We start from the raw sequence: 13,131 nt of genomic DNA, 5'->3' as shown, positions 1-13,131 counted from the left end.
GGAGCGACTGGATGGCAAGCACCGAAAAGAAGGATCAAGTTAACCATCGCCAATTTAGGAGCAGATTCTTTGACCCAGCGGCCAGCCGTAAATCACTAGGTGGTAGAATTGGGTTGCGATAGTTTTAGTATTGCCTATGCTAGATTGATGTTACGTAAAGAAAGGAAAAGTCCAACACAGCGCTAGATCAATGCGATCTTTCGCCCAGAAAAGCCGCAAAAATATCTGACTTTCGTCGCCTACAATCATCACTTTAACACCTCCTACCCTTCACGAGCACCCTCTGCACCTTGGCTTTGTGAGCATATGACTTCACAACGGCTGAACAGTCCACCAGTCCACTCTTGTTGTTCCCCAACTGACTGAGCTTCTCCATTGCAGGAAGAAATGCACGCATGAAGCTCTTTTGAGTTTTTCCCACAGTCCTCCACTCCTCACCGGTCTCTCTAGCTTGGGCCATGAAAGTATCAGCAGCCACCGACCCTGGTGCGGAGTTCCCCGATGTCTCGGTATAGAATTTATTATCCCATACGCCAGCGGTGCTGTCCATGTCCGTGCCGTCGAGTTGGCGGCCAATGGTGTGCGCACCAGCCAGTGCGACCAGCTCGATTTTGGAGAAATTTCTCTTGGAAAAGAGGTCTACCATGGTCCGGGCATCCGTCTGCGCGTCTGGCATGGATCCCCGGTGACTTGCAGAGAAAGAATCTTCACGGCCGGAGTAAAAAGAGGTTACGGGCCCACCTGTGCATGATGCAAGCCCAATAGCTGTCAAAACTCGATTAGCTTATTATTCGAACAATAGATCACAGAGTGTCGAACCTGCAGCAAATTGAATTATGTCGGCTGTACCAACACCGTACTCATCGGCTTTCTGGCTGAGCATTGTGCAGATATCGACCATCTGCGCGTTCTCTTTGCGGTCTGTACACTCTTTCGCGTTAATGATGGACCCGTCACACGTTCCTGGGAAACAGTCGTGGAATGCAAGGCGTATGGCGGCTCGAGCTGCGTTGGAGCATGTTCCATCCTCAATGAAGAAAGTCTCGAAGTCCGATGCTAGGTCATACCACTCTTCGGAGCAGCTCGATTGTGTGGCTGCAAATTTTTTGACGGAAAATGCCAGTAAAATGTATGTAATAAATCGGTGCATCTTGGAAAGATTCGGCCGCGGGAAGATTAACAAAGTTATCGCAAGCGCAAGCAGAAGGCCAGGTTGGGACAATCGAATGAGAACAGTGAGTGTGATAGAACCACGAGAAGCGAACGAGGGGACAAACCGAAACGAAGGATTGCAGACCTACTTCGAACAAACCAACCTCATTGTCTTATACCTGGTCACTGCATGCGGAGACCCGTCAAATACTCCGTTGTTAGCCTATCCAATCCGGGTGACGCTCGTGGCGTAATATCGACTATATAACTGGCATGGCAAAGAATTGGACGACAAAACGTCCAACCAGAATTCACCAGATGGCGTACCTTTTGAACGCAGGGTCAAGCCAGCCCCTTCGAGATACTCTGAGGCCAAGACGCATCCGGCTTATCCGCATTTCGAAGATGGCAACGTTCCGTCTGCATGGTACGTGTATGTGCGGTAGCGCAATACGCTGTAGAGCTGGCTACTCAGACCTCTGGGGTTGACAATACTACCGCCTTTGGTGGGACAGTAGTTGCGAAGATGATTCGGGTAACTGGGGGTCACTGTCACGGAATTGATGACCAGCGTGAAACTGCTAGGCTTTCGTACCCGGAAGAAGGTTTGGGGTTGCAACGTCCGTTGTCCATGCGCGGTTGTTGCTGTGTTCGTTGGCGGCATATCTGGGCTGGCAATCGTCCCATTGATCAAGTGCGCCATGTCTAGACCATTTCCACGGGACGAACGAAAACAATTTTTTCATGGGACGCAGGTGCCCTGCACATAACATTCGGCTGATCTTGTTGAAGACTTCGAATGCCGCATGTACAGTTGTAGGTTGAAGGCTTGACTCGTGTGCTGCTCACTCTTGGCAAAATAAGGTACTCAGGATACCTGGGAGAGGTACTTCCAACAGTGCAAGCGTAAACAATCCACCAGGGTAAGTCGTGATGTCAAAGAAACAGAGTTGTGGCTGGCGTGACGAGAGGAGGCGGGAAACTGCCAAGCCACATTGGTGCAGTTGTCTATGCTCCTTTTGGCTAGATTGCTTTCCGCAAGCTCCACCAAAACTGGCGGCCTTGGCTCAGCAGTCACCAGGCGAGGGCCTTCATCCATCACACGTCATGGCCGAGGAAGAAGAAGCCGGGGCGTCATTGATAGCCGAGCTTTACAAACCTCCCGCACTGTTGCCGATTGCGCAGCTGAGAAATCCGCTTCTCTATGCCATCGAAACTTTTCCAGTCACTATCATTGTAGGTGCATACTTTTAAATGCATAGAATTACAGTACTAGATCAGAAATCGGTCACCGCATTGGTTAGGTTGGGGTAATACAGGAGACCCAAAATCGTGACGATATACTGTGTTTGTTTTCGTAGAGGATAAACGCTGACACTGTTGCTAGGTTGGGGAAACTGGAAGCGGGAAGACAACACAAATCCCGCAATTCCTCTACAAGGCGGGCTGGACGAATGATGGCTCTCAGATTGCTGTTACTCAACCTCGGAGAATAGCTGCTACGGTATGTGACTTCGGATCTCCGAGATTGTGCACAGACTGACCGAATAACAAGAGCGTGGGTGCACGGGTCGCAGAAGAGCTAGGATGCCAGTTGGGACAGGAAGTCGGGTATGTCGAACAATAGCAGATACATGACAGCTGTCAAATGTGAAGTTGACTCAGCTAATCAACTTCAGATATTCCATCCGTTTTGAGGATGTGACGTCCGAGAAAACGAAGATCAAATTTCTGACGGATGGCCTTCTGCTGCGCGAGATGCTCGTAGATCCACTCCTGAAAAGGTACTCAGTGGTCATGGTCGATGTACGTAGAACTTCGAACTCACGAGGATTCTCCACATCACAACTTATAGCCCGATTTGGCGTCGTGGCTCGATTTCGTACAATTTCCAAGACTTGGGCGTTACCTTGCCACGTCCGATTGCTCAGTTCTATCGCGGTAAACTGATTTTGTATGTGAGCATAGGAAGCACACGAGCGGTCAATCAGTTCCGACATTCTGCTCAGCCTTCTCAAGAAGGTCTTACGAGCACGGCCAGACCTACGCGTCGTAGTATCTAGCGCCACCCTAGACGCGGAGAAATTTCTCGACTTCTTCGCATCCGATCAAGGCGGGACTATAAATATGAAAGAAGATTATGGGACTATCGTTAGCATCGAAGGCCGCACTCATCCCGTAGACATTTTCTACACTTCTTCTCCGACTAACAACTACATCGAACAGGCCGTGGATACCGCCATGTCTATCCACACCAATGAATCCGATGGCGACATCCTTCTCTTCGTCACTGGCCGCGAAGAAATTGATGACACCATTGATATGATTGCAGACCACATCGCGGACCTCCCCCCCGGGTCCAAGACATTGCAACCGCTGCCTCTGTACGCTGGTCTCCCAACCGATCAGCAAATGTACGTCTTCCAGAAGCCAGGCGAGAACGTGAGGAAAATCATCGTGGCAACCAACATCGCCGAGGCCTCCGTGACTATCGACGGCATAATCTACGTCATCGACACCGGGTACGTCAAATTGCGCACATACGATCCTGCCGTCGGCATCGAGCGCCTCAATGTGGTCCCCGTATCCAAAGCGTCCGCTACACAGCGTGCCGGAAGAGCAGGTCGCACCCGGCCGGGCAAATGCTACAGAATGTACACCGAAGCCGCTTTTGAGGCTCTCGAGCCCGCCACCTTCCCTGAGATCCAAAGGAGCAATCTGGCCCCAGTGGTACTGCAGCTCATGAATCTTGGCATTCAGAACGTCATCCGCTTCGACTATCTCTCAAATCCGCCCTCCGCGCTCGTCGTCCGCGCACTAGACCTCCTCTTCTCCCTCGGCGCCGTCGATATCCACGGACGCTTGACGAAGCCGTTGGGAGCTCGCATGGCAGAGCTCCCGCTCGAGCCCATGCTCGCTCGCACATTGCTCAACGCGCCCTCCTTCGGCTGCTTCTCCGAGATGCTGAGTATCTCCGCAATGATGACACTTCAAGGGACCGCCTTTGTCGCCCACGACGGTAACCAAAAGCTCCTCGAAAAGGCACGGCGGCGCTTTGCTGTGAAGGAAGGCGACCATATCACGCTGTACAACGTGTACCAAGCGTTTACGAACCCGGCTGTGGGGAAGCAGTCGAGTCAGTGGTGCCGCGAGAACTGTCTTAATTATAAGGCCATGCTCAAAGCTGTCAGTGTGCGTAAGCAGCTGCGAAACTACCTCGATCGCATGGGCATACAAGAGAACGCTCTTGCCTCATCGGATGCCATGACACGAGGGGGGCTTGACGTGTCGGAGAGAGTGCAGCGGTGCTTGACGACAGGCTTCTTCGCGCAGGCGGCGCGCATGAAGAGCGATGGGAGCTTCGTCACTGTTGGCGGAGAGACCGTGTTGTGGGCGCATCCTAGCTCGATCTTCTTCCATCGGAATGCGGATTGGGTCATCTATCATGAGATACAAGAAACGAAGGGAAAGGTGTATATTCGGGATTTGACGACTGTGGAGGCGGATTGGCTGACGGAGTACGCGCCAGAATATTACAAGGTTAAGCAGAAGTAGAGGTGCAGTACTAGGTCAACAATTTTTGGGTGCTGAATGGCGCAGCCGGGGGCAACACAGGGTACTCTTGTTATGGAGAGGTACTGTATACGGTCTGAAGTCATCATGGGGTATTACGCCTTCGTTATACCAATCCTTCCCAATCCAACGCCTCAAAGGATTTCCCATTCCTCTGAGCCACCATAGAAATCTTACTTCAACGCCTCCACAAACAGCTCTCGCATACCTTTCAGGAAAGCTGCAAGATCTCTTGTCTCGTTCAGGCGCTCCAGGACACGATCGGTTTCTTCCCTCTCTACCTTCGGTCTCACTTCCCCGATCCTGTACTCTCGCTCACTGGTGTCTAACTCGAACCACGCTTCCCGCTCCCATTCTCGCTCACAAACGTTCGTATAGACAAATTTCAGGCTGTCTTCCTTGCCCAACCCCTCAATCCTCAAGCCGAGGTAGCTCTCCCAAAATTCGAGCTCGGGCTCGTTGTACCGGCTCTGGCCATCAAGGTAGCGGCGGTGCTTGAGCTGTGCTTCGCGGCGTGTGGAGATAGACTTTTGCATTTCTGCAATCTGGGCGCGCAGGGCGTCACGGTGGGTCATGCGCTCATCGCGTTGCGTGGTGAGCGTGGTGATCGCGGCGTGCATCTCGGACGTTTCTGCAGACTCTTTGGCAAGGTTCTGGGAATGCTGGGTTTGTTTAAGAGAGAGGATTTCGATGTCGCGTTTCTTCATGCGCTGGTCCTCTGTCAATTTGTTAGCATGCCCGCCGAATGTGTAGTCGAATCGGAAGGCGTACCTTGGATCTCTGCGACATTTACGCGGAACTGGTTGCGCTCTTCTAAGACACGTCTGCGGCCCTTCTCAATGAAATCGTCGAATCGCGCAGTAAATTGGTTCATGCGGCTGCGTAGTTCCTCGAAGCCGAAATTGATGGAAGGTAGTTGGTCGGCCATAGATGGCGCATCATGCGAAGAAGCGCGCATGCTGGCGCTGAGCGAGGGCTCGAAGGTTGTCATGGTTGAAAGAAGATGTGACTAATTGTGAAAGTAGGTCAATAGCTGGGAGACTCTCTTTCGCGGAAGTGGTGTGTGACGTGGTTGTCGATGAGGTGGGCTATTGTTTGGCTCCCGTTGTGCTGTAAACAACGGCGTTGGGGTTCATCCGGCCCGTTATCGATAAAGTATTACACGTGATCTCGCGTTTTTCCGGGTCGGCTTTTGCGCGCCCTCACTGTTTCCGCCTCCACTTGTGCGACCACAATACTTCATGAAAACGCAACAAGAGTCGCTGTCTAATGATGCTTCAGATCTACGCGCTTCCGTACCACTCACGACCGCTCCTAAACCCAAATGACTGACGACTTGCCTAACGACCTGAATACCGGTCACTTTGGGATCCCCACCTATGATCTAGAAAACAGTCGGTGGGCTTTTCTCCGAACCTTCAATGGCGCAAGCTTCAGACAACTTGATCAGTGGAGGACTGCCATACCGGCCGCGGTGCATTTCCCCTACCCACGCATCCCGCGTACTTTGCGAACTGCCAGGCAAGCGACGAGAAGCATCGCCCGCGACTTTCCAGAGCTCGTCCCAGCGACGGAACATATCCCGGAACTTGAGGCTGTCTCTGCAGCAGCGACGGCTGCGTTTAGCGCCCACTATGCCACCATTGGGCAACTGATGTCCTTCGGTACTATCACACCACCAGCGGGTCGTGCTCATCTCGCAAGACAGGTCGTTGCACTGGCCACAGGCGAAGGCGGAAACATACTGCGGTTACAATTGCTCTCGAAGGAGAAACGCGGATGGGGAACGGGGCCAGACAGCGATTCGCTTTGCTATCTGGAGTGTCTCTCGTGGAAGGGGGATTGTGGATTCTGGAACCGGGACGCAACTGCCATACAACAAGTCTGCTTCGCTCAGTCGGAGAAGCCCGGTTCTTTTCTAGCTGTGCGGCTCCCTCGAAGGGTCGCCCTCTTCCGTCCTGTTTACCACGATCGTCCTACTGCTGCCACCAAATCTCGGCTGTATGACCTGCCGCCGTCGGTCATTGAGATTCGTCCTTTCCATTCCGTATGGACAGAGGATACTGGGAGCATTCCACATGCTGATGTGTCATTCAACCCTCACTACCAACGCCAATTTGCGATCATCGACCAGAAGTCGAGCTGGTCTGTGTGGGACATTGAGGGCACGCGGCGGAACTATCTAGTAAGGCATGTGGCTTCCGGGAATATGTCCATTGAAGAGAACCGCAATGAGGAACAGGCGGGGGCCTTGGGATATTGGAAGGAAGACGGTTGGGCACGCATCATATGGGTTGGCGATGCCAACACTGTCCTGATATGCAGTCGCAAACGTATTGAGCTCATCAACCTCAAACCACACACTCGCTCCCTCCGTATGCCGCAAGTGATAGACTGGCATTCGACTAAGAGCACTCCTAATTCTTGGATTCTGGATGTCAAGAGACATCCTTTGTTGGACGAGAAACATTTTTTTGTTCTCACCTCTGCCCGGCTGTTCTTGTTCTCGCTGCCGTGCTTGAGCGATGGACCGCGCGCCAATCATGGCAACACCGATGCCGACATCATTCTCTCATGGACGCATTTTCGGGGGACAGAAGATATGACTCTGCAACTTTATGCACAATCGGTGTCAACTGAAGGTATATCGGTCCCTCAGTTAGTTTTCGGATACGTACTGACACCTCTAGAAACGGTGGTTTTTATCTATTCTCGCGTGAACGCGCTTATAACAGTGTACCGTTTGGTGAACCAGACATCAACAGCGGCGCCGTATCGTAGTTTTGGTCCGACCACTCTTCGTCTCGACAAGTTCGAGGGTGCGCAGGGCTCCAAATTCATCCTCAACTTCAACATAGCGCGCCTTGACTTCAAGGACTCCACAGGAGCCTCTCGTGGAGTCGGCGACGACTACAGGGATCGCGGCGTCCAGTTCTACCAGCTTTCCATCTTCTTCAACGACCACAGTGTGGCTCAGACCATGTTGTGCTCCCTGGACCATAATTTCAGTGACGGCGTCCTTGATGACGTTATGTCTACATCCTGGGCGACTACTATTAAACCTATGGTCTTTCGTTCGAAAGATGTAGTCGACAGCGACGATGACGATTTTGTTGAGCCGGACGGCGTAACCGGTTCGAAAGAGCCGCTGTTGAACCCCTCCTTTCAACAGCCCAAATGCTACCAGCAGGTGATCGGTCGCATTCAGCGAGATGTTTTCAACTTTACCGGTCTATACGAGGCCATCAGTTTGAATAAACCGTTTCCACTGCATCATACAAGCGATTCGCCGGAAATTATCGACATGGCGACTTTAGTGGAAGAGATCAAGTGGAGACTTGATAGAGAAGAGAACGTAGAGCCCTTCGCGCTGGGAACTCTGCAAGAATACGCAGAGGCAATTGTAACTGTGGATGACATTGACGATGCGTCTGCTAAGCTGCAAGAAATATGTCTCACAGATGGACGTGCATCTTCGTTGCAGCTTCGGAGAATTGCATCGGACTTCGTTCTCGGCTTTAGTGCCGAGGAATCCCAGAACGCTCCTTCACTGTCATCCATCTACGATCTTGTACTCCAAAACTGGCTCGTGCCCTTACCAGGAATAGTTCCTGCCCGCATTCGGCAAAATAAGGAGCGCATGGCACGTCGTCTTGCGATCGGCGTAACGCTAGCCAGCACGCGTGTTCGCCCTCTCAGCGACGTCGTAGTCGGCACAATTACGCAGCCTGATCCACGTCAAGACATTGCTGTTGCACGCTCGTCGTCCCCTCCGCAGTACTCCTCTCAATCAGATCGGCAATCCCAATCATCACAGGCTGTTCACTCTGCTTCATCGCCCTCAAGTACTCGTCTCGACGACCCGTTAACGCGCTTAAGCAAACATCTGCATATGACCACCATTACACCGCCGGAAGTACCTCCAAGCATCAACCAAGTCCTTTCCCACTGGCAAGTTGGTGCCGACCCCTCCTCGTACGATTGGGAAGCGAGCGAGCGAGCCTTTGCGGAGGAGCTCGAGCTTATGCAAGAAGAAGGCACGCAGAAAAGACGTGAGAGGGCTCGTCGAAAGAAGGAGAGACAAGCGAAGAGGCAGAAGAAGGAAGACCAGCTGTTCACGGGCAGAGTCGAGAGTGGCAAAGTAGAAAGCCAGCCCCAGCTACTAAGAAGTTCACCTGGTCCCGCATCTCCAACGATTAGTAGCCAGGTACCTGCACCTAATCAGTACCAGCCGATTGTTGTGCAGAGCCAGGTCGAGCCGGGTAGGCACGGTGGAAGACTGATGAAGAAGAAGAAGGTCAAGACCAGGATGAGTGGGTTCTGAGATGCCCCACCTTGAGGGTCTCAAGCACATGCTTGTGTGTTACGGCTTATGAGACGAGTAGGGACATCAGCGTTGCGGTTCTGTGTTGCACAAGACCTTCCCTGGGTTGGCTTGCTAGTTGAGGTCTGTGCACTGCCACGACCGCCTTTTCTTTCATCAGTCTATTCATGTAGCCACGCACAATGCGCTAGTGCCACACAATGCTAGATATAGAGCATATACAAGAATTTCACTGCGACCGATGCGACACCAAAGCGCTTTTGCCTGCCAACCCACTCTCAAGGCCGCTGAATTCACCATGTCTTTCCCAGCCTTTATACTAGAGAACTCCCGCGGGCGGTTACTCCCCCACCACCCCTCAACCAGTTCATGCTTAGATCCTATGGCCAATCTTCAAGCACTTGAGATCCTGCGGGTAGAGTACGCAGCCATGCAAAATGACCTAGCACATTTGGATCGGCACTTCGACAAGGTAGAAGCGGGCTTGCATCGCACGCAGAGTGACTTACACAACGCTTTGCAGAACAACGTCGAGTTGACACATGAAACCGTTTCAGCAGAAGTCGATCTCAGCCTTGCTAACATGCGCATCCATGAGCTTAGGAACCAACACGATAATTTGGAGAAAGACAATCTTAGATTAGTGGCTGATGCTGCCATGGCCCATGAGCAAATCGACGAGCTGCAAAAAGCTAAACTACAGCTACGAAACGAGGTACTGGCAAGAACCGGAGAACACGAACATCTCATCCGCTCCGGTGACAATCTTCGAGTGACGCTCCGTCTCGTCGCAGAAGAGATGGACGACGCACTGGAGCAGGTCTCCAGGCTCGAGTTCAAGCAGGGTAAAAAGGATAGGGATTATCGCTTTGAGATGAACCGGCTGAGCAGGCGTGTTAAGGAGAGGGACGTGATGATCGCGGGTTTGAAGGCTCAGATTGATGAGTATGAGTGGAAAATGAAAGAGATAGAGCGCGCGTCTTATGAGAGTAGGATCGAGAACGCTGATTCTAGGAGGCCATTGAACAAGGAGCGAAAGAAGCGGACAGATAGCAAGCGTCCAAAAGCCAAGGCTCCCACGGTCCTGGCAGAGACCGAGAAGTTTTGGAGCGGGTATTGGGCATGAGGGCTCTTTGGTAGGAGCTGGTTATCCATAGAGCGACCTGCACGGGTCATAAACTTTGCCTTGATATTCCTGAAATCAATAAAGCCAAGGTTAGCAGTAACGTTGACCATGTTACAAGATATGATAGATATCACGATGGCAAGGCCAAGGAAAACACGTAAATAAAAAAACAGTGAGTCCAAACTTCGTCCAACGCACCTAGTTCTAACAAACCTCAGTATACTTGCAGGTTCTCAACACTTATCACTCTGACAGCACGCTGCGGCTGCCCCGAAAAAGCCTCCAGCAAGCGGGTTAATAGCTCCTCCAATAGCCGCCAACAGGTTTTCTGCTAAACAATCGTCTACATGTTCGTCATTAGTAATTTTCATCAGTCAGGTATGAAAACTTACCATCACCTCCAGACGTGCTGACCGTGACATCAATATGATCCTTCAGATTCTCATCCTGAAACCTAGCAATCTTGATGAAGCTTGGAAACATACGCATAGGGCACGTTCCGGTCTCCTTACAAGATCCATTAAGCCAATGGCTAACTGCCGCATCACACCATTTGCGATTCTCCGTTCCAACCGTTTCTTTCGTAGCTGTTGCCACGAAAGCCTCGATGTAGTTGTCCAAGTCAGATTGCCCATAGTAATCTCCCGCAGCTTTCAACTCCAGCGTGCGCTTACGCGGCTTAGATCGAGCGTTGTCGCTGTCAACCCATTCCACATCTCTTGTGTAGGAGGTGTCCTCAGCACAGCCATGTGCGCTGCAGACCTGCTTGATGCCTTCTCTGAAGATGGGGTCTAGTGGCTGGTCACAGCCCCATCCTATCTTCGACTTGCCTAGAGTGATGAACGTCTTGATGGGATCGCCTCGAATTTCATGGGCTTTGAAGCGAGAAACATAATCGGGGGTTCCGGGGCCATTGCCGCGTTTGAATCTGTGGTATGTAGTGCCATTCTCCGAGACGGTTTCGCAATTAGATAACGGGCCACAACGATTCTCTTGATTGGTCTTGGGTGTTGCGTGTGCAGTACTTATGGCAAGCAGGAAAAGGGGGAGACTGTTGAACATGCTTGTTGAGGTGGTGGAAAGCTTTTATGTTATCTAGTTTTGGAAGTGTCTGACGATGAAGAGCGAAAGCCCCTGAGGCTTTATACTGGAAGCCCAAGTATTATGTCAACAAACATCCTGCTAGAAACACGGTCGGGAATCCGCCTTCGCGGTACTTCCGTCCCCTTCTATGTGACTAGCTTGATGGAGCAGATAATCGAACAATTACAATGTTGTGTGCTACGAGGACCACAAGGCAACTAAGAACTGGCATTCTCAAGGATAGCACGTCTTCCGGTGTGCCGCTGTTCAAGGCGAATTACTCTGCCCGAACGCGCGTGTAAACCTCTCGAAACTTTTCAAACAGTTGGGTATCATGTGGAAGAGTATAACTTTGCTTATAGGCTGGTATATGGAACACTAAGTAAAGTCTCCGTGCACTAACTGTTGATACTGATAGAAACTGTTATATGGGTGAAATTTCGCAGGTAGCATTGAGAAACCGGCAAGCTTGGCTGCAAGGCATGACGATGTGGATTTCGTTCTGCGATTCAATTCGTTGGTGCCCACAGCTTTCCGAAGATAGCATTCCAGAGCTTTCTTGTCAGACGCCCCTGGGTGTTCTCAAAAAGGCGGTGTCTCAGTGCAGCATTCTTGAATGAAGCTGATGTCTTGGCAAGGCAGAGAGTGGTACCCAAGGGCGCAGTGGCCCCACAACAAGATTACACGTTCCAAGAAAGACTCCTTTGTCCGAGAGACGGTAAGGCATGGTATGGAAACTGTCGACGGCCTATCGCTTGGAATGTTGTGGACAGTGCTAAGTGTATAGAGATATCTGCTACCACATCTGTTCTATTCAATGAAATCTTTCAAAGTCAGAATTGTAGGACCCATGCTATGATTACCGCTATGATTATAAAGAATACTAGCATTCGTAGACTGACGCGATGACTGGGGTCAAGGCTCTCTTGAAGATCCGGACTAGATGAAGATGGTACGGCACGGTAGTCAGGTGGCTGCATGAGGGTCCCTTCGATACGTTCAAATATCCTACGACGGTTCCAAAACCCTGCTGGAGTAGTATCCAATAGCATGTGATCTTCGCTTATTTTCGCTGCCAGATCTCGGACAAGGCTTTTCCAGTCCCAGGTGGCCGAAATGTCGATAAATCGCGTCATCTCGTCCTCGCCTAGATCCCATATGTGCGAAAGCAAAGTACCGTCGCATAGACGAGATTGCCAAAACTTGTTGTTGATTACGACTCTATCCGCAAGCGACTTGCCACTGCGATGAAGCGCAATGGCGGAACGGGCTGGTAGAAGATCTACGATTTGATCGAGTAACTCATTCGGAAGTGCCTCCAATCCATGCAGGCGTCGCGGCTGGATATCAGTTTTGAATGAAGGCGAGGCAGGTGGCTCTCGCTCAGTCCGTTGCAACGTATTGTTACATATATGTCTTGTAAAATTGCGGATGGCAATCGGATCGCTGAGATATTTCTGCACGCCATGGCCAGTCAGTGACAATTCCACAAGGTCGAGGGAGGCAGATCACCTCGTATGCACCACTCCACCAACCGATATTGTCCACCGTGTCTATAGTACGATAGCTGAACAGGTCACACGTTGTGAGCAATCCAAGAGCGTTGGGGTACATGCTAACACCCATGGATTTGGCATGTAAGTAATGGCTTCTCAACGCATCATACAAGAACGATGGTTTGGTCCTCGTCTCAAGAGACGCCTGGTCACTGCGGTGGAACTCGACTGCTCGATCAGCGAGTCGTATGCATTTCTCGTGTAAGGGGAACAGAATATCTTCGCACTCGTCTTCTTCCAGTACACGGTAATAGGAAGCGTGGAGGCAGAAGCAGTCTGCGTCCGTTACGGACCAGGATATGACTTCGGAGACGATC

At 51.3% G+C, this 13,131-nt stretch overlaps 6 protein-coding genes across 6 annotated transcripts; 3 read left to right on the top strand and 3 right to left on the bottom strand.

The window, feature by feature from the left end:
* Nucleotides 1-253: 253 nt before the first annotated feature.
* On the bottom strand, nucleotides 254-864 carry N0V89_007124 (uncharacterized protein; the record flags this gene model as incomplete). The annotated part of the gene is made up of 2 exons (XM_056215890.1): nucleotides 254-741; nucleotides 861-864. The coding sequence occupies 2 exons, from the start codon at nucleotides 862-864 to the stop codon at nucleotides 254-256; spliced, it is 492 nt and encodes a 163-aa protein (XP_056070137.1).
* A 1,395-nt stretch (nucleotides 865-2,259) lies between these two features.
* Nucleotides 2,260-4,707, top strand: N0V89_007123 (uncharacterized protein; the record flags this gene model as incomplete). The annotated part of the gene is made up of 5 exons (XM_056215889.1): nucleotides 2,260-2,388; nucleotides 2,540-2,656; nucleotides 2,708-2,763; nucleotides 2,832-2,958; nucleotides 3,121-4,707. 5 exons carry the CDS (start codon nucleotides 2,260-2,262, stop codon nucleotides 4,705-4,707), a joined length of 2,016 nt encoding a protein of 671 aa, XP_056070136.1.
* Nucleotides 4,708-4,898: 191 nt separating this feature from the next.
* Nucleotides 4,899-5,716, bottom strand: SPC25 (kinetochore-associated Ndc80 complex subunit spc25; the record flags this gene model as incomplete). The annotated part of the gene is made up of 2 exons (XM_056215888.1): nucleotides 4,899-5,443; nucleotides 5,497-5,716. 2 exons carry the CDS (start codon nucleotides 5,714-5,716, stop codon nucleotides 4,899-4,901), a joined length of 765 nt encoding a protein of 254 aa, XP_056070135.1.
* Nucleotides 5,717-6,146: 430 nt separating this feature from the next.
* N0V89_007121 (uncharacterized protein) lies at nucleotides 6,147-9,049 on the top strand (the record flags this gene model as incomplete). Its single annotated transcript, XM_056215887.1, has 2 exons — nucleotides 6,147-6,199; nucleotides 6,247-9,049. 2 exons carry the CDS (start codon nucleotides 6,147-6,149, stop codon nucleotides 9,047-9,049), a joined length of 2,856 nt encoding a protein of 951 aa, XP_056070134.1.
* Nucleotides 9,050-9,431: 382 nt separating this feature from the next.
* N0V89_007120 (uncharacterized protein) lies at nucleotides 9,432-10,175 on the top strand (the record flags this gene model as incomplete). The annotated part of the gene is made up of 1 exon (XM_056215886.1): nucleotides 9,432-10,175. One exon carries the CDS (start codon nucleotides 9,432-9,434, stop codon nucleotides 10,173-10,175), a length of 744 nt encoding a protein of 247 aa, XP_056070133.1.
* Nucleotides 10,176-10,532: 357 nt separating this feature from the next.
* Nucleotides 10,533-11,237, bottom strand: N0V89_007119 (uncharacterized protein; the record flags this gene model as incomplete). The annotated part of the gene is made up of 1 exon (XM_056215885.1): nucleotides 10,533-11,237. One exon carries the CDS (start codon nucleotides 11,235-11,237, stop codon nucleotides 10,533-10,535), a length of 705 nt encoding a protein of 234 aa, XP_056070132.1.
* Nucleotides 11,238-13,131: the final 1,894 nt, after the last annotated feature.

Source organism: Didymosphaeria variabile (genome assembly GCF_027946475.1).
Source record: "Didymosphaeria variabile strain IMI 356815 chromosome Unknown scaffold_5, whole genome shotgun sequence".
NCBI lineage: Eukaryota > Fungi > Ascomycota > Dothideomycetes > Pleosporales > Didymosphaeriaceae > Didymosphaeria > Didymosphaeria variabile.
This window is presented reverse-complemented; position numbering and strand designations above follow the sequence as displayed.